Genomic DNA, 26514 nt, shown 5'->3' with positions numbered 1-26514 from the left:
TTTTCAAACAAATCTGCTAAATCTAGCTGATTGTGTGACCCACCCAGAGGGCGGGCTGGGAAGAGCAGCTTGGGCTGATCTGAGCTGATGCTATTGCAGCCTCCCTCTCCTTCTCGCTTTGCTGTGCCTGGCGTGGCCCCCACCCCTGCACCGGTGGTTATTTGATCCCAGAGTGAGCTAAACTAGGTAGAAACTTTTTTTTTTTTTCATGCTGGATTAGTTTTCTGCTGACTTTGCTCCCTGAGTTAGCTGTGGGATGCGAGTTGGTGACTGAGCAAGGGAGAATGTGGTAATGTGTGGTCAAGGACGGGCTTGCCGGTGGGAGCGTGGCACCGTGGTGGCTGCAGCTTTCATCTGCTGGAAGGATGCGTGAGCACAGCCTTGGAGAGGCACGGAGGAGTGTGGGCTGGAGGGCCGAGCTCTGTGCCCTCAGGGATCAGCGGGCAGGTTTCTGTTGGTTTAAATGGTGGTATTACTGGACCCCTCCACAGCGTCCACTTGACTTAACTCACTTGGAGGTGAGACAACCGAGTTCCTTAGAAAAATAAAGCAGGCAGGCAAATACCTTGGGATTGCAGAGGGATGCAAGCTATTAGCTACAGGCAGGAGGATGTGGAAGTCTGGGATTTTTGTTTGTGTATTTTTCCTTTTGGTGGTATTCTTTTACAGTTTGGATGCACAATCCTAGCAAAACTGGGCTGGAAGATGCTCATGGCTGTTCCTCCCCAGCGCCCGCTGCCTTGCTCTGCTCCCACACTCGGAGCTCAAACACAACGAGCATATCCTGATGGATGCAGCGTAAGCCAGAAAAAGGGGAGATGAGTCTATGATCTGGCGCATTAATCGCGGCTGCCTCGGTTCCAGACCTGTGGCGTGAAGTATTTCATGTGTGATAGAGCTTTGTAATGTCTCGAGTCTGTCCTCAGAAAATGAAAGTCTGAGCGTTGTTACTTTCTGTGTTTCTGGAAAGGTGGTGAAAGAAATCCAGTTTCCAGCCCCAAATAAGCTGATTCTCTAAGGCAGTGTCCTATAAATCTAGTTACAGGTTCTTCTGTATTCGCTGTAAGTGCTGGAACACTCTTAATATGAACAATGGCGATGTAGAAGGATAAATCCAAAATACGTTCTTCTGTGGCTTTGTACAGTATAGAATTAAGAGGCATAATCCAAAGAATACCATCTACTGCTTTTATAGGGCTGTATGCACATGGCGTAAATGACAGCTAATTAAACTTTATATCCTGCCTCCAAGATAAGCATGTAATTAGTATTACATCCTTTTTTTATAACTGGGAGACCTCATGCAAAAGAATGTGGCTCACAAGCCATATTTGAAGGCAGTGACTCAGCCAGAATTAGGCTGCGGTGTGAAGATTGAGAAAATCGTGCTTTAGACCTGCCAGTGAAAAAAAAAAAAAGTCAGACAAAAGGTTAGGCTGGTATCAGGTTGCTGTGCCCAGACCCATCCGCTGGCAAACATAGGTGGATTAACTTTTGAACATCAGGCTCAGGCTGGATCCCGTTGTCAGCTCTACACGAAGCCCAAGCTTTGTGCAAGACCATCCATCTTCCCCAGTTTGCAAAAAAGCATAAAGCTGGCACCGGCTCCGCATCGCGTTTCATGGCTGACTTGACAGGAATGCTGCCCCGTCACCGTGCTGGATCCGGAACGCGCTCGCTCTGCGGCGCAGGAGCTCGTGTTTGCTAAGCAATGGCCGCCCCGCGCCCTCCTCGCCAGCCTGAACGGCTGAGCTGGGGAGGAAGGGGGAATTCCAGTCATCCGGGGATTATCCACAAACGTGTCCGTTTGTCGCAGTCTGGGGCGAGAGGCTACTGCTGGCTTGTACGTGTGTGCGTCTGCACCAGGGGAGGCTGTGGGGTGGGTCACCCTGGACTCGACGCCATCGTTTATGGCAAGAATGGATTTTCTCAGATCCGTGGGGCTGGCACCGAGTCTCTAGCATTTTATTGCCCATTTGCCTCCATCCACCTTATGGCAGCCAGAGCCAAAACCATGAGGAGGAGCAATTGTTTTACAGGCTGCAGTTTGCTCCTGGAAGTTCCCAGCCGAGGGAAGGAGGCGATGAGGCAGTTGCTGTGCTTGGGCCAAATTCCTGGCGTGTTCCTGAAGGAAACGGGCTGCCGGGAGAAACGGCTGGGTTTGCGTGTGGCTGTGCAGTGCTGTCCTGCCTATCCCCGTCTCCCTTGCTGGGCTGGAGGTGATGCGCTGGTAGGGATGCGGTGGGGACAGGGACCTGCGGTCCCCCCGTGGTGCTGGGCCGGTGCCCCTCCGTAACCAGCCTTGCACGAGATTAAGGGTTTATTTTCTCAACTCACGCTGTTACACCCGGGGGAATAATCTCCAACGGAGATGTTTAACGGGAGGCAAATACGTGCAAAACCGCCGCCCGGGGAGGCCCAACCACCTGGGCACGAACCGGCTGGTGGATGTGGCTTTCCCGCAGGCCGGGATGCGGGTTTCCACGCAGCCCTCGGCGGGGAGCGGGGCGAGACGCGGGGCACGGCAGGGTAAGGCCCTCGGGGAACCCCTCCTGTCTGCTCGGTGCGGTGCGGGGGTTGCGGGGCCGCCGGGGCCGGCCGCTCTCGCAGGCCGCACCGGGCCCGGCCCGGGCGGGATCCCCGTGCGGGGCCGCCGAGCCCCGCCCCCCCCTCCCCGCCCCCTGCCGACGCCGCGTGTGATTGGCTCAACGGGCGGAGTAGGCGCGACCTCGGGGGGGAAGAGGGCGGGGAGAGGCGGCCGCCCATTGGCCGGAGATGGCGGCGGGGGCGGGGCGAGCGGCGGCGGCGGCGGCGCGGGCGGGCGGGCAGCGCGCGGGCCCTGCCCGGGCGGCGGCCCCAGAGCGGCGGCAGCTCCGCCCCCGCCCGCCGCGCCTCATCGCTCCGCTCGGCGGGCACGGCACGGCGCGGCGCGGCGGTCGGCTTGGAGCAGCGTTGCATTGCTGATTTTTTAAACGTTTTTTCTTTAATATTTCTTATTCCTCCGCGGCGGCCGGCGGGTGCCTGCGGGCAGCATGGGGCTGCCGGCGCTGGAGTTCAGCGAGTGCTGCCTGGACAGCCCCCAGTTCCGGGAGCGGCTCCGCTCCCACGAGGCCGAGCTGGAGAAGACCAACAAGTTCATCAAGGAGCTCATCAAGGACGGGAAGTCGCTCGTCGCCGCCCTCAAGAGTAAGTGAGGGGCCAGGGGCGGCCCCGCGCCCTCCGCCGGCCCCCCGGCCCGGCCCGGTCCGCCCGCCGGGCCCCTCCGTGCCCCTCCTGCTCCGTGGTCTCCGGGTCCTGGTCTGTCGTGGGCCACCTGCTCCCACCCGTGTGTCCGCGGCCCTTTGTGGTCTGCCCGGTCCCGGTCCCAGTCCTGGTCCACCAGGACATCCCTGCTCCGTCAGAACGCACCTGCCCGTGGTCTGTCAGGCCTGCCTGGTCCCGGTTCTGCTCCCGGTTCTGGTCCCGGTCCCAGTCCTGGTCTACCAGGATGCGCCTGGCCATGGTCCATCTGGGCGTGCATGGTCCTGGTCCTCCGGTCCCAGCCTGTGCCCCTCAGGGGTTGGGTCCTTTGGGGATCCCCTCTCCGTTCAGGGTGGGGGATACCCGGTGCCCCCTTCCCGGGCTCTGTGCGGGCGCCCTGTCGGTGCCGCCGCCTCCGTCCCCAGCGCGGACGGGGTAGTGAGGACGGCTGTTGTGTGGGAGAGCTGCGGGCTGGGGGGCAAAGCTGCAAACCGACGGCTGGTGGGGGCTCTGCGGGAGGGGACGCTGCCCCAGGGCTGGGGAGACCCTTGCCCACAGCCAGCAAGTGTCCTGGACCCCCTTATGCCCAGGCTGGGCTGGCTCTCATCCCCATGGCCGGGGGCACCTCTGCTTGGTTGCCCACTGCCACGGTTGGGTGGGCTGGGCCACTCCGCAAGCGGCGGCTCTGTTCCTGCTGTTCCCCCCATGGGGTCATTTGGGGTTTGTTCTTTTCTTAAGTTTCTTTGGCCCAAATCACGGATCTCTTCTCCGGCCAGCGGGTTTCCTGTACCAAACGCACTGGCGGCATGGTTGTCACCTTGACGAGCTCGCCCTGCCCTGCTCCGGTTTGGTGCTGTGGGGTGGTGGGACAGGAGAAGGGCACATCCACGCACGCCGGTGCCGTGGAGCCCACCGTGGCCTCACCTGTGATGCACCAGCCTGGCCTCGGGCATGCGGTGGGGTTATTTTGGGAGCTGAGGAGCAGCGGTGTCGCCCTCGGGGCGCGCAGGCAGGTGATGCTCCGGCTGAGCCCACCGCCCCATCCCATCCCGGGAGGGCTGAGCTGCAGCCGCGGGACTTATTCCTGCTCCCTGCCCTTCAGATCTCACAGCCAGCCCCGCGGGTGCAGTTCCCCCGTGCAGCAGCCGCTAATGTTTAGATTACAGGGACCCCTGATGTACCAGTTCTTGGCGTTTTGGGTTAAAAAAATCTCCAAACCTGACAGCTCTCATTGCATTTACGGTTCTGCAGGTCTGAGCTGTCTTTGCGGTGGTGTGTTTGCCTGTCGAGCTGAAGGCAGCTTGTGCCTGGCCTTGCCTGGAGCTTTCATTTTTATCGCAGAACAAATCCTACAGCCTCGTTCTTCACTGAAAATAAATTTTAGGAATTAACTGGTGGGTCCCGAGGGTGTTTGTCTCTGGGCTTAGTCAGCGTTAGGTTTTAGCAGGTTGCTCGGCAGGTGCTGGCTGAGGGGGCCGGCTGTGCCCTCAACCCTGGTCACGCTGCACGGCAGGGATTTTTGGGTGTGCTGAACTGCTGCGTGCTCGTGGCCGCTGGCAGGTGACTTTCCCGCTGACCGTGGCCATGCTGCACGGCACCCGTGCTGGAGCAGGAAGAACGCTCGCCAGCCTCCGGAGATAAGGATGTTTTTATGGCTGAAATGTTTTGTAGCCTCTGTTGAATGCAGTCCTGGATTAGACCTTAATTCCTGTGCAGGGATGGGGGTGTCTTGCATGGATGCCCAGGCTGCGGTCAGTAGGGGCATGAATAATGATGATTTTGCTGGAGTGTTAATCAATGCCCAAGCACTGGCGCTGCCTGGCCTTGCGGCCACGGCCCGTGCACATGCGGCTGCAGGTGGGGCGGCACGCTCCCGGCAGAGGTGGTCTGCAGGGCTCTTTGGGGGTGTGTGGGGCAGGGCACTGCCCGGGGGGCTGGGGATGAGTGTCCCCTCCCTGGCTGTGATTCTCAGCCGCTCTGTGCATCCTTCTCCTGTGCATGGCCCCTTCTCCTGCTGTTAGAGTGACTTCACCGGCTGTGCAGCTGCTGGTGAGCTGTGATGCTTCTGACTCCTCTAGCAGAGACCTGGCGCGGGACAGGATCTGGCCCAGCTCGTTCCACAGGCGTTACCCTTGGTGTGTGGCGGGTCTGAGGTCTGGCCGTGTCATGTGGGCCATTACAGGCCCTCTGGGTGTCCGTCTGAGCATGGATGGAGATGCTCCGGGGGTGGAGAGCTGCTGCGCTGCCTTTTGCCGGGTGTTGTTCCTGTTTCACTACCGCACACGTTTGGGACGGCACCGCCACAAGCCAGAGCCGGTGCAGGTGGTACCTGGAGACCATTTCTGGCGATGATGAGGTGATCACTTCTCTTACCCAGATTTTATTTTTCTCCAGCGTCTCCAAGCGGTTTGTCTCCCCATGTCTGGGCACAGTGGCCTTGTCTCGCTGCTGGGATTGCTTCCACATGTGTTCCTTGGCCGTTGTGGAGGGCACACGGACGCGGGGCTGGGCAGGTCCAGGGAGCAGCAAACCCCCGGCTCAGGGCACGCTGCCTCCAGAGCGAGGGGCTCAGAGCGCGTCTTGGCTCTTGGCACAGTGAGGCAGCCTGCAACCAAAGTTACTTGAAGTCTTGGCAATATCCTCTCTCATTTTCCTTCCTCTTGTGTTTTCTGCTGAATGTTTCACATCCTCTTTGTTTTAAGACAGGCGTCAGGGGAGCGTAACTCTTTCTGTATCCGCGAGGAGCAAGGCGGAGGGACGGCTTGGACGGGGCTGCGGTGTGGTTATGCGGCGGGGAGGAAGATGCAGGAGGGAGGACGACCCCTCCTCAGCTCTGGGCAGAAGTGCTCTCCTGTTCCCTGCTTGGCCCGACACCAGTGCAGCAGGACTGGTGTGCAGGGACGGTGAGGATGGTGTAAAGGCTCATGAGAAAGTCTCTCTCATGATTTGGTGGAGGAGCTGTTCTGCAGCTACCCTGCTTTTGCCCTCTGTGAAGGTATGGAGAGAAGTGGTACTGATTCACAGTGCTTTCTCCTTCATTTAAAAAAAAAAAATCAGGGGTTGAAAATAATCCTCACTTGCTGAAGGGCTGGTCTTGCTACATATCCTCTGATGCCGAGGGCATCTCTGGAGTGTGTGTATATATGTGTGTACAAATACTGTTGTGTGTTCCCCCCAGTGAGTATCTGTCCCTATTTCTATTGTCTGTCTTTGCTGCTTGGCTGGTATTAGGAGTGACCTGATTTTCAGGAAGACGTGTCCCTCTTCCTCCTTTACACATCGTACATAAATTATTCAGAAAGTTTTGCAAATGCAAAGACCTCAAGTGAGACATAAATAATGAACTCCAAGCCTGGATGCCGTGAAACTTGTTCTCCAGCAAAGGAGCTGCGGTGTCCGTCAGTACGAGGGTTACGGAAGCTTTTTGCCCCTTTGCGTGTGCCCTGCGCCTGCGAAACGAGGCAGGCAGGGAGCTGCGTCCCAGGCGGCGGCTGGTCCCGGTACGGCGGCTGCCCATGGTGCCGGCATCGCCTCCAGCCCCTCGGCTTCGCTTGAGGGGATTATCAAGCCCAGTTGCCCAGATGGTGATGCAAAGATGCTTTGCAGCTAGCCTCAGAAAATGAGCAGCGCACATAATGTTGGAGGGTGTGGGGGTGCAGGTGGCAGGCAGCCATCACACCCTCCTCCTCCTCCTCCCTGCAGCCCCCAGCTCCCCCTGTGCTGACAGGCGCTGTGTCCCCGTGGTGATGGGGCTGCGGAGTGCTGCGGGCTGTCATCTCTTTGGGTGCTGGGGCTGCAGTCCGGTGCCCTGCCACGTTTCTGCTGTTCTGTTTTGCTTCTTCCAACTCCCAAGCACTAATTTGAAGCCACTGAACTCGTCCACGCCCCGGCCGCTGCTGCACTCGCCTGTTGCAGGCTGCAATTTGTGCGGTGGGGCCGGTGGGGGCTCTGTAAACCCCCTCCCCGTGAGGGCCAGACCCCAGCTGGGCTGTGCCATGCCCTGGCAGGGCCGTGCTGTGCCCGGGGCTCCCGCGGGAAGGGCGGAGTTGCCCGTATTTCCGAAAGGCAAAGTTGGGCTGGTTTGGGGTTTTGGGTTGTTTTCCCTTGGCTGTTTCTCGGCCGGGTCACCGCAGAGCTGTGGCTGGGCAGCAAGGAGGGGCAGGACCAAAGGGGGATGCGGGGAAAGGGTGATGCTGGGGTGGACCTGGGCCCTGTGGCAGTGAGGAGCTCGTCAGGCCCTGCTGGCTTCCTGGGGCAGATGCTGTGGCACCGGCCTGTGGGTCTTGCACCGGCTCTGCCCTCCACCGGCATGCCCTGTGCCGGCTGCGGTGAGCGGCTGGGGCTTGCCCCCTGCTCCCCGGCTGGGGTTTCCAGCCTCACAGCCTGGTACGTGCAGGCACGCTCCATGTGAGGCTGTCGGAGGACACACGGTCACCTTTTGGTCCGTGCGTGCAGCACATGATTTTAACAAGCTGCCCAGTGGGGTGATCCGTGTTTCCCGGCGTAGCACTGGGGTCACGGAGGTGGCCTGTGCTGCCACCACAGGTGATGCCAGGAGGGCTTTTGCTGCGGCTGTGGGGTTTTTCTTGGGGCATGTCCTGCTTTTCGTGGCTGCCGTGCAGCTTCAAAAGCAAAGTGGGGTGGTTGTGTGGTTCCTGGCGGTGTCGGCGGCATGCCAGGCTCTGCCGACGGACCGTGCGCCTTTGGATGTGCTTGCACGTGGATTCGGTTCCACGTCTCAGCAGGCTCTTGCTGCAGCAGAGCCTTTATGAAATGTCTGTGCCCATGGTATGGTGGGGCAGTGCCGTACCCAGCCCTGGCGCTGACTCTGCAGCTCGTCTGGAAGCGAAACTGAAACTTTTTCCCAGTGTTCAACCTGAGCAGTTAATTCCCTTTTGATACAAACAAGGCTTAGCCTGGGATAAGGAAACGTTTCAGACTCTGGCCGATACCTTCAGGTGCCTTCTGTCCCAGCCAACTTTGCTACCCTTGCTGCCTTTCCCTGCCCGCTCCGCACCCACTCCTGGCTCAGCGTGCTCGGTCCCCCGGGAGGGGTACCCTGACCAGAGTGAGTCTGGGGGAGACCCCAGCTCGGGTGGGTAGAGCTGCCCAGCTCAGTGGGTGGATAGATAACACAGTGCTGTGCACTTGAAATGTCCTTGTTGGCCTCTCCAGGGTGTGTGGCAGGAGGAGCCGTGTCTTGGCCTGCTTCGTAGCCCGGTGCTGTCTGGGGTGATGGGCCCTTGGACCCCAGTGCTGCAGGCACCTGCCAGCGCTGGGGAGGAGAAACCTGAAGCCCTTCTTGGGTTGTTTTCATCCTTTTGCCCTTCTGGTCCCTGAAGAAAGCCGTTAACAGCCCAAACCTTCCCGTCACCTGTGCCCAGAGGAGAGGAGGGATTGACATATAGAGGTATAGGGCTGGCCTTTCCAGGAATGGCCCTTATTTTTGCAGGTGCAGACATTAATGGTTAGAGACAGTCTCCTGGCTAGGAGACAGCTGTACACTTGCAGACCTGGGTCTGGAAGAAAAGAAACGTTTTACTTTCTGGAGGGTGCAAAATAAAAGCACCCCCCCACCCCCCCGCCCCGTTCCGTTGTGTTGCTGTGGCCGCTTGCATTCGGTTCTGCTGTGGTTGTGCCGTCAGAAATGGTGTTTGGCTGCCGCCATCGAGCGCTCGGTGCTGGCCGCCTACAGCAGCGATGGGGTGCGAGGGCTGCCGAGGTGAGTCACGCCGCGCTCGCTGCACAGCTCGTTTCGCATCTTCCGAGGGCTGGGGAAATCGCTGCCTCGCGGCGAGGAGGATTTCCTGGGGCTCGGTGGCAGCACCGCGGCCGTGTGGGCAGAAACCCTGATCCCTTCCTGGGTGGTGGGAGCTGGCTTTGCCCAAGGGGCTCACCCCGCGCTCGGGGGGGGGGTGGGGTGTATGGGGGTCTCTGCCAGCACCGAGCCCAGCGGTGGCACAGCCCAGCCAGGCCCCCAGCGCAGCCACCGTGGGCTCTCCACCAGGGCTGGGCGAGCAAACCGCAGGGCCAATCTAGGGGGAAAGGACGTGGGTTTGGGGTTTGGTTGCTAAGATGTGTTGCTTCTGATTTTTTTTTTTTCCTGCTTTGTTCACCCAGCAAAGGTGTACTGTGGCTGCCCCGTGTCAGGGTGTATTCTCCCCATGCCCCCACCGTTGCTTTTGGAGGGTGGTAGGAAATGTTTGGTGTGGGGAATACTTTGTGCTACAGCAGAAGCACGTGGTTACAGCTCAGCCAGACAGTCCTGCCCCTGTGCCAGCAGGGCCGAAGGCAAGGAGGACTTTTTCCTCCTTTGCATGACCTGTGTGGCTTGTGCAGTCACATATTAAATAGCTTGTCTGGTATTTTATTCAAACGAGGATTAATACAAATTATAATACTCTGCTTTATTTTCAGCACAACTTGAAAGCTCCTCCTCTTCCTCTCTGGTGGAAATTAGCAACAGGAACGTGTTCCTGCTTGGGAGATGCTCTTTGTTTCTGATGGTGGGTCTTGCTGTGAGTCGTGGAGAGATGGTTGTGCGTCCGTGTTGGCTCGGGGGACTGCACGCTTACCCTGTCTGGCTCAGCCTCATTGTAAGGAGGAAAACTCGGATGCGACAGCCTTTCGCCCTGCCGGGGTGTTGCAGGGGTTCACCCACGTGTGTTGCACGTGGTCGTGACCTGTGCAGGAGGTTTGTGACAACATCCCTGGGCATCGTTTGCCCAGTCCCCTCAGGGTCCCCTGGGGCTGCCTGTGGGTCCCCCTGTGTGCAACTGCGACCCCTCGGTGCTGGTGTTTCGGGGGACCGATGGTGAGAGCCAAGCTCCTGAGTGGGGTGGGCTCCTTGAGTCCCCTGCTGGCTGCAGAGCTGGTGCCATGAGCCGCTGCGCTGGGCTGCAGCCGGATCGGCCTCTTGGCAGCGCCGGCGAGAGAAGCTGGTGAGCAGAAGGGCTTGGGCGTGCAGGAGAGTGTGCGTTCGTGATTCCATCTTTTAAATTCTGCTGGCAGAAGGTTTGTTAATAGGGCTCGGAGGCCTTTTTAATAGGGAGCGTGCCACAGAGCACCTCTGGGTGCGTGTCCCAGCACACTGGTGTGGTGACAGTGTCCGGAGAAGCCGCTGGCCCTGTGCATGCTGTTGCCCAGCTGTGGCACCAGCACCGACCGGGTGTCTGATGTCAGGTTAAACTCAACCTTTTTGGCTTGGCGGTGGATGGACTGGGGAGTAAACAGCAGCTTTGCAAGGCAGGGGCTGGGACTGACTGTTGCTGAAGCTGGTGTAGCCTAAGATGCACCCTTGTGGCCTGGGAGAAATATCTGAGGAGGAGGTGGATGGACCTGGAGAGAGGGATGTGGAGGCTGGTCTGGAGGGGACCTTTCTTAGGGGTTGGGTGGGATGGTCCCAGTGCTCCTCCCACGCCAGGAGCCGCACACCTCCTGAGTCCTGCTCCTACTTCCAGCACGGAGCAGATTTGCCTGGTTTGGGTCAAGAGACTATTTTTCCAAGGCTGCAGATGTACCAGCACAGTCACATCTTGTGTCTATTTGCTCCTGCAATCCCGAGTGGTGCATGCGGTGTGCGTGGCGTTACCTGCGTGCCCCGGCACACAGGCTGGGGGTGGTGGGCTGTTTTGATTTCCTCTTTATTTTCTTTTTCCTTTGGGGATGGCAGCTCACAATGACGTTGAAAATCCATGCGAGGAAATGCGGTTCCCATGGTTGCTGCGGGGAGGGTGGGAGCTGGCTGTGCTGGGGCTCTGCCGTGTGTCCCCGTGCTTTCTGCAGGCTGGCACACGTGGCGCTTCCCTGGCTGATCCCAGGAGCCTGCAGCTGGGACGGGATGGGGTGAGTGGTGTCGGTCCTCACGGTGCTGCCAGCCCCCTCCCCGGCTGGCAGTGGGGGTCCACCAACCCTTCTGTTCTCACCCCCTCCCTCCAGGCACCCCGAAATAATCATGTGCTTCTCCCTGAAACCCAGGGAGCAATGCCATGGCCAGAGCAGCAGCAGCTGCGGCCATGCACAAAACAGGGCAGGGATGCTCTGGGGGTTTGCATCCCTCCACCCGAGCAAAGGGCAATCAGAACCCCCTGCCCTTTGCGAGGGGCAGCAATGGTAGCGTGGCAAAGCAAACCCTGCCCGCGCCATGGTGGTTCTGGTTTGGGGCATTTTGCGCAGCCCTTCTGCACCATCCAGCAGTGGGGCAGCTGGAGGATGGGCTTTGCCAGGTATCTGTTCCAGCGCTTGGGTTTTGTTTTTTGATCTGTTGCTTTGAAGCGTACCCGAAGGAACCGGGTTTGGATGCGGCATGATGAGTAGCTGTAGCGTGACCGCGGTGGGCGGGGAGGGGAGGCAAAGCGAGGGGGAGCTCGTACCGAAACCCGCACAGCTTGTTCGCTTCTCAGCTGCTCGGTGTGAATCATCCCTCCCTCCTCCCCCGGGCACGCGAGCGGCTGTCACCGTGGCCGGCAGAGCTGAGGCTGTTTTCCTGGCGTGGTCCTTTCCTGCCCTGCGAAGGCGCTTCCACCTGCTCCTCCTCATCGCTCCGTACAAGCGCCTGGTGGCCCTGGGCCTGTGGGCTGCACGCTCCCGACGAGGCGTGCTCCTTAGGGCATCACCCCGGCTCTTAATGGCAAGGATGGTCTCAAGTGTGGCTCGCAGGAACTGGGAATTGTGCTTCTCTGCCTCTGCTCCCGCCTACTGATGGGAACCTGGGCGGGGGTCATGGTGTATTTGGGATGCTGGATGCACGCCGGGGAGGGACGGTGGCTGTGGGATGCTCTGCAGAGCAGGGACTGCGGTGCAGACAGGGCAGGGGACGTCTCTGCAGTGATGCCAAGCCATTTTCTAGCTGGAGTTTGTGGGAAGTACACCAGCCTCCGGACCATCTGGCTCCCGCACGTGTAGCGGCGGGCGCAGCCGTGCGGGGGCCGGGTCTGCCTGCAACAGCACGGGTGCGAGGGGCCCGTGAAGGGCCCAGGTGCTGCTTCCTCGCCTTTCCCTGTGGTTTAGACCCACAGCCGGGATGGGGTGCTGCTCCCCACAGCACCCCATTGCCGGGGGCAGCCAGCGGGCATCGCCACGGCGCAGTGCCTGCTCCAGCGGCCGCCGGCACGCGTGCTTTCTGCCCAGCTAGGCAACTCTCTTTTTTTTTATTCCCAAAAGACAAAAATGCTCCCTTTGTTCTGGGCTGCAGCGTAAAAGAATCTATTTTAAAAAGATACAGACTGTTTATCTACAGCCGGGCTGTAAATAGCTCATAAAATAAGAACTTCCTTTTTGCCCAGGGTTTGCCCAGCTCGGCGGTGGGTAGGGGTGCCGTGCCGTGCTGCCCGTCCCGCAGCCCGGTACCCGCGGCGCCGCCTTCGCGAGGGTCGCGTCACGTGCGGCGATGTGCTCGAGGACGTTATTGCAACCTGCGTTCGGCTGCCATTACCCCGGCGCGCTGGGTGCGCTGCATGCGGTGTGCGCGCCTCTGCCTGGGTGCACACCCACGTGCTTTTTTTCTTTTCAGTGGCTTCTAATCCTGCATCAGTATCTCAATGAGGGAAGTGTAAAGGGCCGAGTGACCTGTAAAATAAGCTGGCGTGCGCCTTTTTAATAATGCTACCCAGTAGAGCGTCCCTTTGCTTTTTTTTTTTTTCCTTTTCTAGCTGAAACAGCGTCTGTCCAGAACCATGTCCTCACCGAGTGCTGGTTGCTTAGCAATGTTTTACAAAAAAAAACCCCCATTGCAGAGCAGAGCGGTTGGGTGGCCCTCCCCTGCTTTCCTCCACGTGGCCGGGATCAGCGGCAGCTCTGCCTTTCTCTTGCAGGTTTTGGGGGGAAGGCCTGGCCCTTGCTCCGTCCCTGGAGGAGCAGTAGGATCCCCCGGGTGCCTGGGGCTCCGCTCCTCCCAGCTGGGGAGATGGGTGCCGCTGTGGGGAGCGGGGGTCTGCGCCGGGGCAGGAGCCCCCGGGAGCGTTTGAGCAAGGGTGGTCTGCAGGGAGCTGGGAAGCATTTCCCGGTACTGTATTCCCAGCCCTTTCAGTGTTGGTGGCCACGAAGGCTGGGAGAAAGCCCAGGTTAAAGGCAGCGATGCACTCTGGGCCGTGCACCCCGTTTCTCACCCTGTGTGCCTCCCCAGGCCCTGCTGGAGGTTTTAAATTCATTTTTTTTCCCCCTGCTGAAGCAGGAAAAATTGACTCACTTGCCAGTAATGTTCCTGCGAGCACGGTGGGATTTTTCCTGTTCTTACAGCTGAGGTGGAGGAGCATGGGAGACAAAAGGATTTCCGCAGCCTCCTTGGGAGGAAAAGGAAGCAGGCTGCTGCAAAACTGCTTTTCGAGGGTCTGGGAGCTGACCCCACTTCCCTGCCCGGGCTGTGGGCACGCCGGCCGCTGGCGAGAGCCGCCGCTGGGACGCCGCAACCCCTTGGGATGTGGCCCCTCGTGCAGGGATGGGTGCCAAGGGGAGGACAGGCGAGTCGTTGCCCCGTGCCGTGGGGAGCGTGTGCCATGTGCCGGAGGGGGCTCCTGTCCTGCCTGAGCCGCCCGTGGGGACGGGGTGCAGGTCCCCTCCCCACCCGGGGTGCGGGGGTCCATAGACCCATCGTTCCCCACGGGACCCCGGCGCTTCGGTGCCTGCCCCTTGAGAAATCAAGCCGGCTCCCTGTGGGCTGGCTATTAACTAATTAGATTTAATAACAAGCTAATCCAAATGCGTGGCTGGTGCCGGAGGCAATCTGCTCCGGCCTGGCATGCTGTGTCTGGCCGGGGGCTCTGCCAGCGCACCCCCCCGCCCAGCGAGACCCCCGCCCGGCCTTCTGCTCCGCTAATGGGCCTTGCCTCGGTCAGGAGCAAATTTCTTCTGGATTAGCGTCCTCTAAATCGATTAGCTGTCTCGAGCAGGGCATTTTATTCTAATGAAATGTGATTCCAGGCTCCAGTCGATGAATTATTGTGGAAATGAGGGTAAAGTAATTTGCCACCTTTCTGTGGGTTGTTCCAGGGTTCGGAGAGGAGAGAAACGGAAAAGGCTCGGAGGAGAAATTATAATTAGCAGGGGAGCACGTTACGCTATCATGGGCTCACCCACGCTCCCCTGGTGAGGGAGCTGCGGGGGGCATGGGGGGCTGTGAGTAAAATGTGGCATTTCCATCGTGCCATCAGAGGCAGTTTCCTCGTAGGTGTAAGGCTGGATGTGTTTGCACGAGCAGCCTGGTGCCAGCCGGAGAGCGGGGCAGCTTGCAGATAGTGGGGAAATGCAATATTTGGAATCCTTGTTGCCTGGAAGCCATTAGAAATGTCTTTCGTGGTTTCAGGCGTACAGCTAAGCAAGCACGGAGCAGCGGGGCGGCCGCTCTCCGCAGGTGTGCCATCCTGCTCTCCTTGCGGCAGCGCCGTTCCCAAATGCCTCGCCCCGGCCGGGATACAGGGATTTTTCCTACTGCTTCCTCACATTTTCCACTTGTACAGTCAGCTGCCTTTGGAAATGCCAGCCAAGGCAGTAGTTTTCCCTCTCGTTACCATGTCCCTGAAGTTTTCCAGGCACTTAAGCTGTCACCCGCCTTTGCTGTTTCTTCGCATCCTTCCTCTGTGTGTGAGCGTTGGATATTCACGTTTGATTTTATTCAGAGACCTTGTCTGCTCCCACCTGAGCTGCCTCCCCTTGCTCGGGCGCCCGGCCGCCCTCCACAGCCCGCCTGCTGGCAAACTTTCCGCCGGCTCAGCCCTCGCTTGCTGCCGCGGCTGGAGGTTGGGACGGGCTGGGGGGTTCTGCCATAAAACAACACCAGGATGTGAACAAAAATAAACACAGGGAAAAGTGCCAGACGTGGTAGTTGGGTGGGGAAGCGGAGAAATCTTGTTTTGTTTTGCTGCTAAGTGTGTGGAACGCTCTGGCTGTTCAGGGCCAGGGCAGGAGCGTGGGGGTGGCATTGCGAGGATGCTGACCTTCCCCACACACATGGACCACGCTTGTGCCCCACTGCAAGCTGCTGCCCCTTCCCTGGGTGTGAACGGGCCATGGGCAGCGATGCTCTGGGCTGTGGGAGGACTGGGACGTTGCCACATTCATGCAAAGCACCAGGAAACCCCGCTGGGATGGGTGCGGGGGCCTCTGTGCGGTGCTGATGGGTGGGAGGGCGGCCGTGCTGGTTCCCGACGCGGTGATGGTCGGCCTGGAAGCTGCCTGCCAGGGTGTCAGTACCCGGCTTCGTGCCCCATATCTTCAAAGACCGTCCCGGGGGTTTCGTGGTGGTTCCCACTTGCTGCCAGGGGGGCTCTGGTCGCTGGCAGCTCGCCTGCATTCTTCTGAGCCCCAGTGCTCCTTGCTGGGAGCGAGGGACCCGCTTTAGGATGTGCCTTTCTACAGCTGCAGACATCTGTCTTCTCAGCGTCTCCAGAAATGGGAAGCCTTTCTGGGGGTCGCTGGCATCATTCATGGGTTTTATGTTCTCCTTCCTTGTCCTGGCCACAGGTAGAGACAGCTCGTGGTGCTCTGCCGGCATGTGCAGGTTGCACTCGCAGCCTGCTCCTGGATTTCTCAAGTAATTTTATTTTCTATCACTTTCTTTTGTCCCTACATGGCATCACCTGTCTGCTCTCTGCCCGCGTCTCTGAACTGAGAGCTGCTGCAGCTTGTTACGGGTCTCCTTCCTCTCCACAAATAACCCGGTTAATGCAGAACTGGGGCAGGGCTGAACCACGCTGGGCACTAAACTGAGCGCTCCGCTTTCAAGCCGTTACTACTGAAAAATCCTCCTTGGGCAAGCAGAGAAAATAGTCCAGAGTTTCCACACAGGGTAGGACAGTCGGGAGCCTCCCTGCATCTTCCTTTCCCAGAGGGATGGAGAGGTCGTTGAGCCCATCGCTGTTTGGTGTTTCACGTGCTGGGCACTGAAGCGAGGGTCCCTTTGGGTGCGACCCTCGGGAGCAGTGAGGACCCCTTTGTCGACCCATCCCTGCTGCCTTGGCCAGTTACTCTCCCGCCAGCGGCACGGGGAGGGGGGAACGGGCAGAGCCATTTGAATGCAATGGATTTCCGAAGCGTCTCAACCTCTGTGGTAAAGATCTGAGTCATGAAAGTTGCTGTTCGGGTTTTGCTGCAATAGGAAGTGATGGGCAAGAGCAAAGACAAGCTGAACAGGAAGGATGGAGAGCAGCAGTGGGACCTCGGCTCGAAGCATCTGCGGCAAAGCGGGCTGTGCCAGGCTGAAATGTCCAGAAGCAGAGAAAGACGAGGGCTGGATCCATGTCAGAGAAGCGGGGGCAGAAGGGTGAGGGCTCTGATTAACCATCAGCTTCCTCAAACCAGGAGGCGGTCGCTGGAAATAGAAGAGCGGCCAGAGCGGTGTGAGTCAAAGGAAGCAGCTTCTCGCCTCCCGCGCTGCCGGAGCCCCGAGCCCGACGGCGGGGTGTGATGCCGGGCTGAGCAGTGCCGGTGGGCGTGCGGCCGTGCCGGCAGCCGGGCTTGCAGCCGCCGCCGCAGGCTTTCTTTGAACGGGTCACCAAAGCACACGTTGCACGCTTGGACCATTTCTAGCACAGGTGATGGGAGGAGCAGGCGGGAGCCCGTGATGCCTCATGCGTCCGTGGCCAGATGTTTCTGAGAGTCCCATGCAGCTCTTATCTACCTGAAGCTATTTTTACTGATTTTAAAGTTTTCTGGCATTTTGCTGCTGGGGGTCCAGTGAGCTGGAGCCCAGGGCTGCAGCTGGCGAGCAGGGGCCAAGGCCAGGCTCCTGCTGTCTCTGCGAGGGCTTGCTGCTGGAAAAGGGGCTGCTCTCCCCTGCCCCTCCAAAGTGAGCAACGGCCCCAGCCCACGAGCCAGGTAGGGGCTTCCTTCTTGCTTTCTATTTTTTTTTTTTTGTTTCTTTTTTTTTTTAAAGCTGCTGTTTTCTTCCTTGGCACGACCTGCCTGGTGATACCCAGGCAAAGTCCACCCCTGCCAGGAAATGCTTCTGTTTCCCACAACTGGGCTGCTCCCTTTCGCTTTCGCAACCTTGGCTGTGGCGGGTAAGGGTCACCTTGTGTCCTTGGGACACGAAACCTCCATCAGGAAATCCACCTGTCTCTCTGGGAGACCTGACGGTCCTTCTGGCTTCATTTCCCTCCGATCTTCTCTGCCTTTCATGGGGAATATCAGGCAGTTTGCAAAAACGTCCTGGCCTGGCAAGGCTCCCAGGATAACTCTGAATGTCATTGATTTGGGGGTGGCAAGATGACGTGGCCAGGGTGCTGGGCTGGTGGGCAGCGGGGGATAATTTTAGCTGTGCAACCAGGCAGTCCTTCCAAGGGCTAACTTTGTTTTTCACGAAGCACTGAACTTTTATCTCTTAAAATACCATGGAAGTAATTCATGTCTTCAGCGTGTTACTCAAATCTGATCTGCTATTTGAGCCCAGTCAATAGTCCCATTCATCCTACAATGGGTTCTCTGTCCCTCTGGCAAACATTTTGCCATACGAAGCCACGTTGAGTGTGTGAAGCGAGGCATACGGTGATGCCTTGGCTGGGGAGCAGTGCAGTGTGCTCCCGTGGTCGCAGCTGAGCAGAAGCTGTGGCACCTCCTGGATATTCAATCTTGGGGCCATCTCGGACAGATCGCTTAATTTTTCTTGTGCTTTAGCGCGTCTGAGTGGTTTTGGGATTTCCCCTTGAAGCACGGCTTGTAACTTCCCACAGTAAAATGAAGTTTCGGGATTTGAGGAGGTTGGATTTGGCCTCCCTGCGTGCGCCGGTGAGACAGGGCTCAGCACTATGTTTCGGCTGGAGGCTGTGCATGCTGTAAAGGCACCAAAATGGGGTTTGGGGGTGCTGCGGGGCCCCGGCAGCGGTGCCCTCCTCGCCTCGGGGGGTCCCGCATGGGGTGAGTGCAGGGACTGTGCCCGTTGCGCCGGTCCTTGGGGTCACCTCCGGCTTGGCGTGGCACCCGCAAACCTCAGTATCCAGCACATGCTGAGCCAGGGCAGCCTTTCCGTGGGGTTTTGTGCATGAACCGACGGCAGAAGCTGCTGCCGGCGGTGGGGTAGTCTCTGCTCGTCTGGTTTTATATATTTACTCAAACGATGAATCAGAGGGGGAACCTGCCAGCAGCTGCAGTCCTGTCCTAAATCACTGATTAACTGCTCAGTGGAGAAGTTATTTAATAAACAAATCATTGCTAATTATGTATGAAAGTGGCTTGGGGATTGCGCCGGGTCCAGAGGACTGCAGCGTCTCGCAGGAGCAGGGCTTTTGCTGACCTGCCCCGGGAAGCGCAAAGAGAGAGGATTTAAACCTCTTGGAACAAATTAAGCATTTAATGACGCTGCCCTGGTGCTCGATGCTGACCCCAGCCGTGTATGGGCTGGGCCTCTCTGCGGGATAAGTTTTGATGCTGGTGGCTGCGAACGCTGGTTTTCAGGCACAAGGTGCTTGTTTGCTGGGTTCCCCTGCAAACCGTGGGGCCGTGGTTCGGTCAGAGCACCCCGACCTCAGCAGCGTGGCAGGGCACGTGTGTGCCTCTGCAGGCCAGACCCAGTCGTCCCTTCCCAGCTCCAGCCTTTCCCAAACACCACCCGTGGATAGCCTTTGAGCACCGCAGGGCTTTGCATGAGCCCACGGTGGCTTTGCACTGGTGTTGTGCCCGAAGCCCTGGCTTGCCGGGCGGACACTGCTGGTGGGTGCTTGCTGCGGTGTCAGACACCATATTGCTGCTTTCTAAGCACCCTTAGTGGGCTGTAATCCGGCTGTTTTGGCCGCTGCTTAGAGCGGCTGTTCACTGGATTACCCGTCCCGGCTGGCCCCTGCCCGCTGTGGGGTTGCTCGGTGCTGGCTGCCACGGCCTGGGGAAGCGTGGGGCTGTGGAGATGCTGCCGGGGCGGCCGAGCGGGCTGTGCTGTGCCCTGCTTTCTCTGTAGCTGGATGTGGGGGGGTCTCTGATGGTGCCCCCCCAGATCTACCTTCTCTGGGCTCCTGCGTCTGGGCTGTTTCACAGGACAGATCACCTGGCTGCATCCTGCCCTGGCATCGCTGGTGGAGGCTGCTGGCAGGCCATCGAGGTGGTGGTGGTGGAGGTGAACCAGCCCCTGCTGCAGCTGCACGCCGTGAGACCCCACAAGACCCTGCTGTGGCCCCACAGGGAGCACAGGGTGAGGAGCTGCCCCTTGCTGCTCCGTGTCCTCCTGTGGTTCCCCTCCATCCCCTCCCCGGGGCTGGCAGCAGCACGGCTCGCGCGCCGGGGCTCACGGCTCGCGCACGGCAGCTCGCGCGGCACGGCGGGTTTGCCTCGGGGTCAGCCTGCGGCACCCGTGCGTCGCGCTGGTCCCCTTCTGGCTGGCTGCCTGCGGGTGCTGGGGGGCAGCACTGTCCGAAGCAGCGGCTGTGCATGGGGCGACCGGCTGGCCTGGAAACGCAGGAGCCTTGGGGTGGCGGCACCTGACATCCCGGCAAACAGCGACATTGTGCCGCTCTCTTTGCTTGAACTGTCGCGCTGGGATTTGCGCTGTTTATGCCAATGCGTTTCTGACTGCGGGGGCTGTCACCGAGCAGCAATGCCGGGGGCTTTGCATGTGTGTGCAGAGCATCATCTGCACCCCAGCAGATGATGTCTGATGATGGTCAGACCTTGTGCTGGTGTGGTGCCTGCTGCGTGCAGGTCCCAACGCATTTTGCACACCCCCAAGGCTTCACCTCCGTTGTCCCCGGGAAGCAGGACCCGTTGTTTTCTCCCATCGTGCCAAAAGCGGAGCTGGCGTGCGGAGGACCGAAGAGGCTTGCCTGTGTGTCAGCACCCGGTGAGAGCGCTGGGAGCAAGGCCAGGCCTTGTGTCTGCACGCCCCGCCGTGCATCTGCGAGACCCTCAGTCCCTTTTGCGCACCCGTGGGCACCCATGCAGTAAGGAGGGCTGGAGGCATTGTCTTAAAAAATAGCCAGAAAATGGGCCATGAAGTAGACGCAGGGTTTTTTTGAGAACTTTTAAGGAACTTGTCAAGATTCCTTCCCACGAGGGGGGAGCTGGTGGCTTCTGTCCTGGTGGCTGTCAGTGGGAGTGTGGTCACGTCCCCAGCGAGGGGGCCGGGGGGCTGTCGGCGCTGTTGGCGGGGGACAGGCAGTGCCACCGCTGGCAGCCAGGCAGGGGTGCCCGTGAGGGGGGGGGGACAGGCTCCTGCCCTGCCGGGGACCCTCCTGTCCTGCTCAGGGGGCTCACAGTGGACGCACAGCCTGAGCTTGCCGTTCCCTGCCGCGGGGGAAGGAAGGGGCAGGAGTCTCGGTTCCTGTTGTCCAGTTGAGCATTAAATATAGGCTATTAAGCAATTTTCTTTGCAGGAAGTGTAGAAATACCGCTCTGTGTGAGCACAACCTCTGTCAGACACCGAGAGCCCTGGAACTTGCCTTGCGTCGTCGTCGTACAACTGGCCTCATCAGCATCCTTTGCTTTCCCCTTTGCAGCAGCATTAACCCTTCACTGCTGGACTCGTCAGCAGGTTTGTTTTTAACCTGAACCGCCCTCAGCGTCCTGCTGCTCCTGCCTCTGTCCCAGGTGCCCCACAGCTGAGCCAGAGCTATTTTTGCTTTTTTCCAGTTTAAATAGCAAGCTGGCTGCAAAGTCAGCTTTGGGGAGAGCCCCCCGCTTTCTGAGCCAGCAGTATAACTTTCCCTGGCCAACCTGGTCTCTGACACACGTGCTGCCGGGCCGAGGGACCGTGCTCCCCGGTAGGCAGTGGGACCGGGCAGCAGGTGGGCAGGAGGGGGGATGCCTGTCGTCTTGATGTCTCATTTTGATGTGTTATGGTTCCCCTTGTGTCCTGTGGTCACGTTTCCCAGCCATCCATCCCAGCTAGGAAAAGCATGCAAGTGGAGGGGTTGTAATCTCTTCTGGCACCTTATAAATTTTTATTGAAGGGAAAAGCTCCCTGCTGTATGTCTGCCCAGGCTTTCAGTGCACCTTGCCTCTGTGGTCCCTTTGGGAAAGCCTGGAAATGTCTTAAACACAAAGAGATAGGGGTGTTGTGCAGAGGTGAGATGTCCAGCTGAGGAATAAAGTTGGGGAAGCAGCTGGGAGCTGGTGGCTGGGAGCGAGCGGCTCGCAGCAGAGCTGTGGTGCGAGTGACTTCCCCAAAGCGGCCAAAGCTCCGCATGCGGAGTCACCCGAACTGGGGACGGGTGAGATCTGACACCTGCGCCCCAGGGAACAGGGCTGTCCCGTCTCACAGCAGTGTGCCCCCCGGGTGAGACCCCTGCGTGGGGGCTGCCTCTCTGCAGGCCTGGCTGGGACGGGATCGTCCCCGGTGCACCCGGGGTGCTGTGTACGCCTGGAGGAGGGTTGTGAAATCACGCCATCTTCCTTCTAGAAATGGCCATTTTCAATAGTTCCAAATTCCTTTGGAAGGGTTTTTTTACGTAAAAACCAACCACTTCAGTCTCATTGTGGTAACAGCAGCCACTTCCCAGAAAGGAGATTTAAGTCTCAATAGCTGAGGAAGAGGAGGAGGAGGAGGAAGGACACCAGGGTGATCCGGGAGCACAGGCAGCTGGAGCGCGAGGTGCTCCCTTGTGACAGGGCTGCTGCGGGCTGGAGTAACGTTGGCTTCAGATGGGTTTGGAGGTGTGAGGCTGGGACGGGATCTCAGCCGGCAATTACCCGGCTCCCCGGCCAGCGGAGGGAGGAGGAGAGATGCGGGGTGCCAGGGAGGAAGCAGGCTGACCCCTGAGCTGGGCGCAAGGGAGGGAGGGAGGGATGGGCAAAGTGGTGAAACGGGGCTGCTTCCAGGTGCAGGCGGCTGCCCGCTGCCCTGTTGGGAGCCATCCCTGCTCTGTGCTCTTCCTGCGGGGCGCGTGGCGAGGCTGGGGGGCGCGTGGCGAGGCTGGGGGGCGCGTGGCGAGGCTGCTGAGCGTGTCTCCGCTGTGCGAGGGACGGGTGCTGCGGTATTCGGTGGCACGCTGCGTGCCCCTGCTCTGACTCTGCAAGCGGCTGCCTCCGCGGTACATGCCAGGGCAGGACCCTGGGTGCTGGCAGGGCAGGGCTGGGTGAGATGCTCCATCCCCTGCTGTGGGGGCAGAGTGGTGGTGTTTGAGGCACGGCCAAAATTGGCTCTTGAACATTTCCTGGGGGACTCTACACAAAAAAAGCAAAGCTATGGCTCAGGGGCTCATGTGCAGGCACTGCTCAGGCTGCAGTGGAGGGAGATCCCCTGCCTGTGCCCTCTGTGCTGCTCAAGCTTTGCCGTGCTGATGGATGAGCGATGCCGGATGCTTTGGGGATGAGCAGCGAGGGTCGGCGGGAGCCGCCTGCCTCCTTCCATCTGTGATTGCTGCTCTCTGACCTGCTGCTGGGAAAGGCAGGGTCAGAGTTCAGCTCCAACTCCGTCCTTGCCTGGACAGGCTCCTCTCAGTACCTCTGCCCTCCGCGAGCTCACGTCTCCTTCCATGTCACTCGTGCCCATCCTCTGCAGTTTTCTCCCCCATTACACCCAGTTCAGGTCACAAACCCTCTTCCAAGGAAGGGAAAGTGCTCGGGAGGGGAGCGCTGCTGGGCTGCTCCCCGAAACGGTTGAGCGGCTAACCCCGTATCGCAGTAACGAGCCAATGCATCACTTTTAAAAGGGCATTTTATTTTGATGATTGGTTGCTGTAGCTACGCAGCTGGGCCTCTGGCATGCAGTGCATGTGCTTGTTTTCTGTCAAGTGGACTTTCCCAAAGGAATTGTCCTGTCCCTGCCAGCCTGGGGGTGGGAATGGGGGCCTGTGGGAGGTGAGGAGGAGGAGGAGGACTGCGATAGCGAGCCCCTGCGGGACGGTCAGCTTGCAGAGGGGAAAGGAATGAGTCACGGACAGGAGGGCCGTGGAGCAAGACGGTCTCTTGCTGGAGGAGAGGGCACGGCAGGGCTTCAGATGGACCACGTAGCTGTTACTTTAGCACAATGTGTATTGAGCGGAGACAGTAATTCAGGCACGCTCAGCATGTGCCGTGGTGTGCCGGGCAGAGGAGTCCCAGCTGGGTTAGCACATATGCAGGCATTACTTTGCAGGTGGGATGGAGATCTGCTTCGCTGCTGCTTGGGCAGTGTTTTCTCTGTGTGGTTCTGTCCCGGATCCTGGGTGCAGGTGGGTGCGCAGCTCCACAGCCGCAGCCCTGGGGCTGAGGCTGCACGCTGACCCTCCCGAGGTGGCCACAGCCTTGAGCCGCAGGGCCCACCGCTTGCCTTCCCACCCTCCCGGTGTTTCAGCAGCTCGTGCAGGGCTGTTTTCATCTCCTGGGATACCTCTGCCAGGCATCGTGCCTTCCTTGCTGCCCCTAGAGATCTTCAGTGCTCCGTGCTGCAGCCAGGAGGTGCGATGGGCCCAGCAAAAATTAATCGTTGGCTGCAGGGCTGCGCACCCACGCCTGGGCCCGCCCTGGGCTGGCTGCTTCTGCCAGCACCTGTGTGTCCCTGGATCCATCCCGGCTGGCCCGGCTCCTGTCCTTGCAGGACCGCCATCCGGCGCTGCCTGCATCCCAAGCTGGTCGTGTTGCTCAGGCAGAAGGATTTTTCTGGCTTTGTGGTGGTTTTCCCTGATGCTGCGGTTGACTGATGAAGCCAGCTGGAGAACTTGGAAGCAAAACTTTCACAGCCCTTGGCGCAGCCTGGCTGTGACTCATGCGCGGGGTCCGGGTGGTTTTACTTGTGCACGAGAGGAAGCAGAAGCTTCTGTCGTGCCTTTGTAGGATTTTGGGTTTGCTCCTCCACAGCCCTGGGGAAGAAGAAGCCACAGGAGCTGAGCTGGCCCATGGAGGGGCCACCCTGCTTTCCCCGTGCGCCCCTGCCTGCAGCACAGCCGGGAGCTTTGGCCTGCTTCCACTGGACGGTTTTTTCCCTAAAATGTAGATGAGAGGTTCAAGCTTTTAGGAAAAAGGAGCGCAGGTGGGTCTAACGGTGGCACAGGGAGGATGATGGGGACCTTCCACGCTGCCCCCAGAGGTGCGGTGCAGGTGCCCCCCTCTCCTTTTCTGGCCAAGCCTGCTGTTAATTTTAGTATCCGCTTCACCCCTGCGACTTGGCCATGTCGTTCAGCAAGCGGCTGCCAACGATCCCCCTTTATCGCTGTCGCACTGGGAATTATCTCCTTCTCCCCCTGCCTCTCCCTCGCCTATTTATAAGCGCTGTGGGCCACCGCTGCCGGGCGCTGCCAGCTCTGAAGGCTTCTTGGCTTCTCCCTGGCTCGTGCCTGGTGGCTGCAGAGCCCCGACCTCCTCCTCGCTCTCAGTGGGGAGGGCTGGCCCTGGCGAGGGGTGCTGCTCCAACGCTGGTGACCCTGCCGTGGTCAGGGGAGCTCGGCTCCCTCCCGGGGTCTGCCCGCACGCCGGGGCAGCATCCGAGTCGGGGTCCTGCCCAGCCAGCGGTGGGCACGAGGGATGCCACCGCAGGAGCGGTTTGGCTGGGGATGTGCCGTGCGTAATGCGGGCAGGGCATCGGTGGGGCCACGGTGTGCGGCAGGGAGAGCGTGGCTGGTGGCTGATGGTCAGCAGGGAGCGGGAGGAGAGGAAATGGCTCCTTAAGTCATTAACGTCATCTTAGTTATTATTCCAGAGGAGACAGGAGGCTGCCCAGCTCCAGGGACTGGGTTAAAGTCCCCGAGCCCTCTGGCTCCGAGGGAAGGGGGCTGCTCCGCCGCAGCCGGCAGCAGCACGGGTGCGTGGAGGAGAGTGGCGTGAGCCGCACCAGTTGCGTGAAGCTGGCCGGGACTGAGCTGTGGGCAGGATTAGCCCCAGGGCTCTAAGCAGAGACACTCGGAGAGCAGCTTTAATGCTTGGAGAAAGCTTTAAATTCTCTTATCCCATGGGGAAAGCAAAACACTTGAATTCTTTTGCGGTTATCTTTTGGCTGTTGGTGTCCGAGAGGAGGAAATGGCCTTTGTGTGCACACGCATGTTTTCCACCTGTGCTTGGAAAGGAAAAAAATTGCTGAATTTTTGGACTTTGAGTGAAGAAACACACAGGGTGTGTTACGTCTTCCTAGCACCGTCTGTATGCCTGCAGTCCCTCGCGTTGCTCAAGTACGAGTTCCCCTCCACGCCGGCGGCCTCGCGGCTCCCGGGTGCGTGTGTGTCTGCATGTGCAGGGTTATGGGGCCGGTTCGAAAAGCCAATCCTGGATCCACTCAGGTCACTGCGAGTAAGAACTTAATAGGATTCACATCTCAGAGAGAATCTGGAGCTTGGAAAGCAATAAACCTCTGCATTATTGCCCGTACATGGTGCCTTCGTTCAGCAGGACTGGCAGCCTGTGCAGAGGTGCCGTCTCTTGGGGGGGCAGCACGGGAGCTGCCCCTGCAGTGCCACCCCACGTCGCTGTTTGCCGCCGCCCCATGGCACTGGGCTTGAGCTCCCACATGGTTCTCGTGGTGTTTTGAAGTTTCGTTACCCATAGTGTATTTTGGTGGGTGCTGCACGGGACCCTGCAGAGCCCTGTCCGTGGGGTGGGCTCTTGGTGCTTGGGGGTTTCCTGGCGCTAGGGGGGCCCCGTCAGACAGGTCTCTCCGTGGGGCCTGGCTGGCTGGGATTGTGTGTCCGCCTGCGTCGTGCTGTTGGTGGGCTTTTTCCTTTTCTAACATCTGTGTTTTCCCCTCTCCCTCTCTCTCGGCAGATCTGTCGGCGGCCAAGCGCAAGTTTGCGGACTCCCTCAATGAATTTAAATTCCACTGCATCGGTGACGCTGAAACAGATGATGAGATCTGCATCGGTGAGTCCTGGGTGCTGGTGCTGTGGGGAGCCCTGAAGCCACGCTCCAGATCCCTGAGCTGAGCAGGGCATGGGGGAGAAACACACGTAGGGATGCCAAGGGGCCCGGGAATTTGTCTGGGTGCTTTCCTGCTCTCTGGAAATGGCATATTTCCCCTGGTTCTACATCAGCAAAGCCTTCATAAGGGAATCAGTTGTTCCTTCTTGGCCTAAATGTACCCTGACCGGATAGGAAAGGAAGATTGCCCATATCTGAAACCACCTAGATTATCTGGCCCTTTCCCGTTGGAGAGCAGGGATCAGGAGATGTGGCCATGGCAAAATACACCGCAAGGGGCTGTGACCTGAAGGAGAGGAGCAGCACCCCCACTGCCGGCAGCAGGAGCGAAGGACCCGGCAGGCGCCCATGGTGCCGACAGCAGCCAGCAGCGCGGAGCCCCGCAGTGCTCTCCCAGCCGAGCCTGGCTCCACCACGGAGCTTCTTGCGGCTTAGAGCGGCAGTTTCAGCCGCTTCCCTCTGTGTTATCCCGCTTCTGCCCCAGCTGAACTTCTAGAGCTTATTGTGCGCATCGTCTGGTGCCAGGAGAGCAAATAA

General features: G+C 59.3%; 1 protein-coding gene across 6 annotated transcripts in view; it reads left to right on the top strand.

The window, feature by feature from the left end:
• ARHGAP26 (Rho GTPase activating protein 26) overlaps window positions 1-26514 on the top strand; it is a 183526-nt gene that overhangs the window by 27418 nt on the left and 129594 nt on the right. For 3 of the 6 annotated variants that reach the window (XM_064458235.1, XM_064458236.1, XM_064458238.1), the window contains exons 1-2: window positions 2813-3186; window positions 25825-25920. In XM_064458235.1, coding sequence (XP_064314305.1) covers window positions 3033-3186; window positions 25825-25920 — 250 coding nt within the window. In that variant the 5' untranslated portion in view covers window positions 2813-3032. Of the gene's footprint in view, window positions 1-2812; window positions 3187-20667; window positions 20687-25824; window positions 25921-26514 lie in introns of those variants that run through there. The other 3 variants (XM_064458234.1, XM_064458240.1, XM_064458239.1) reach the window with 3 other exon arrangements.

Source organism: Phalacrocorax carbo, chromosome 8 (genome assembly GCF_963921805.1).
Source record: "Phalacrocorax carbo chromosome 8, bPhaCar2.1, whole genome shotgun sequence".
NCBI classification, from domain to species: Eukaryota; Metazoa; Chordata; class Aves; order Suliformes; family Phalacrocoracidae; genus Phalacrocorax; species Phalacrocorax carbo.
The sequence above is the reverse complement of the archived record's forward strand: the minus strand, read 5'-3'. Positions and strand labels throughout refer to the sequence as shown.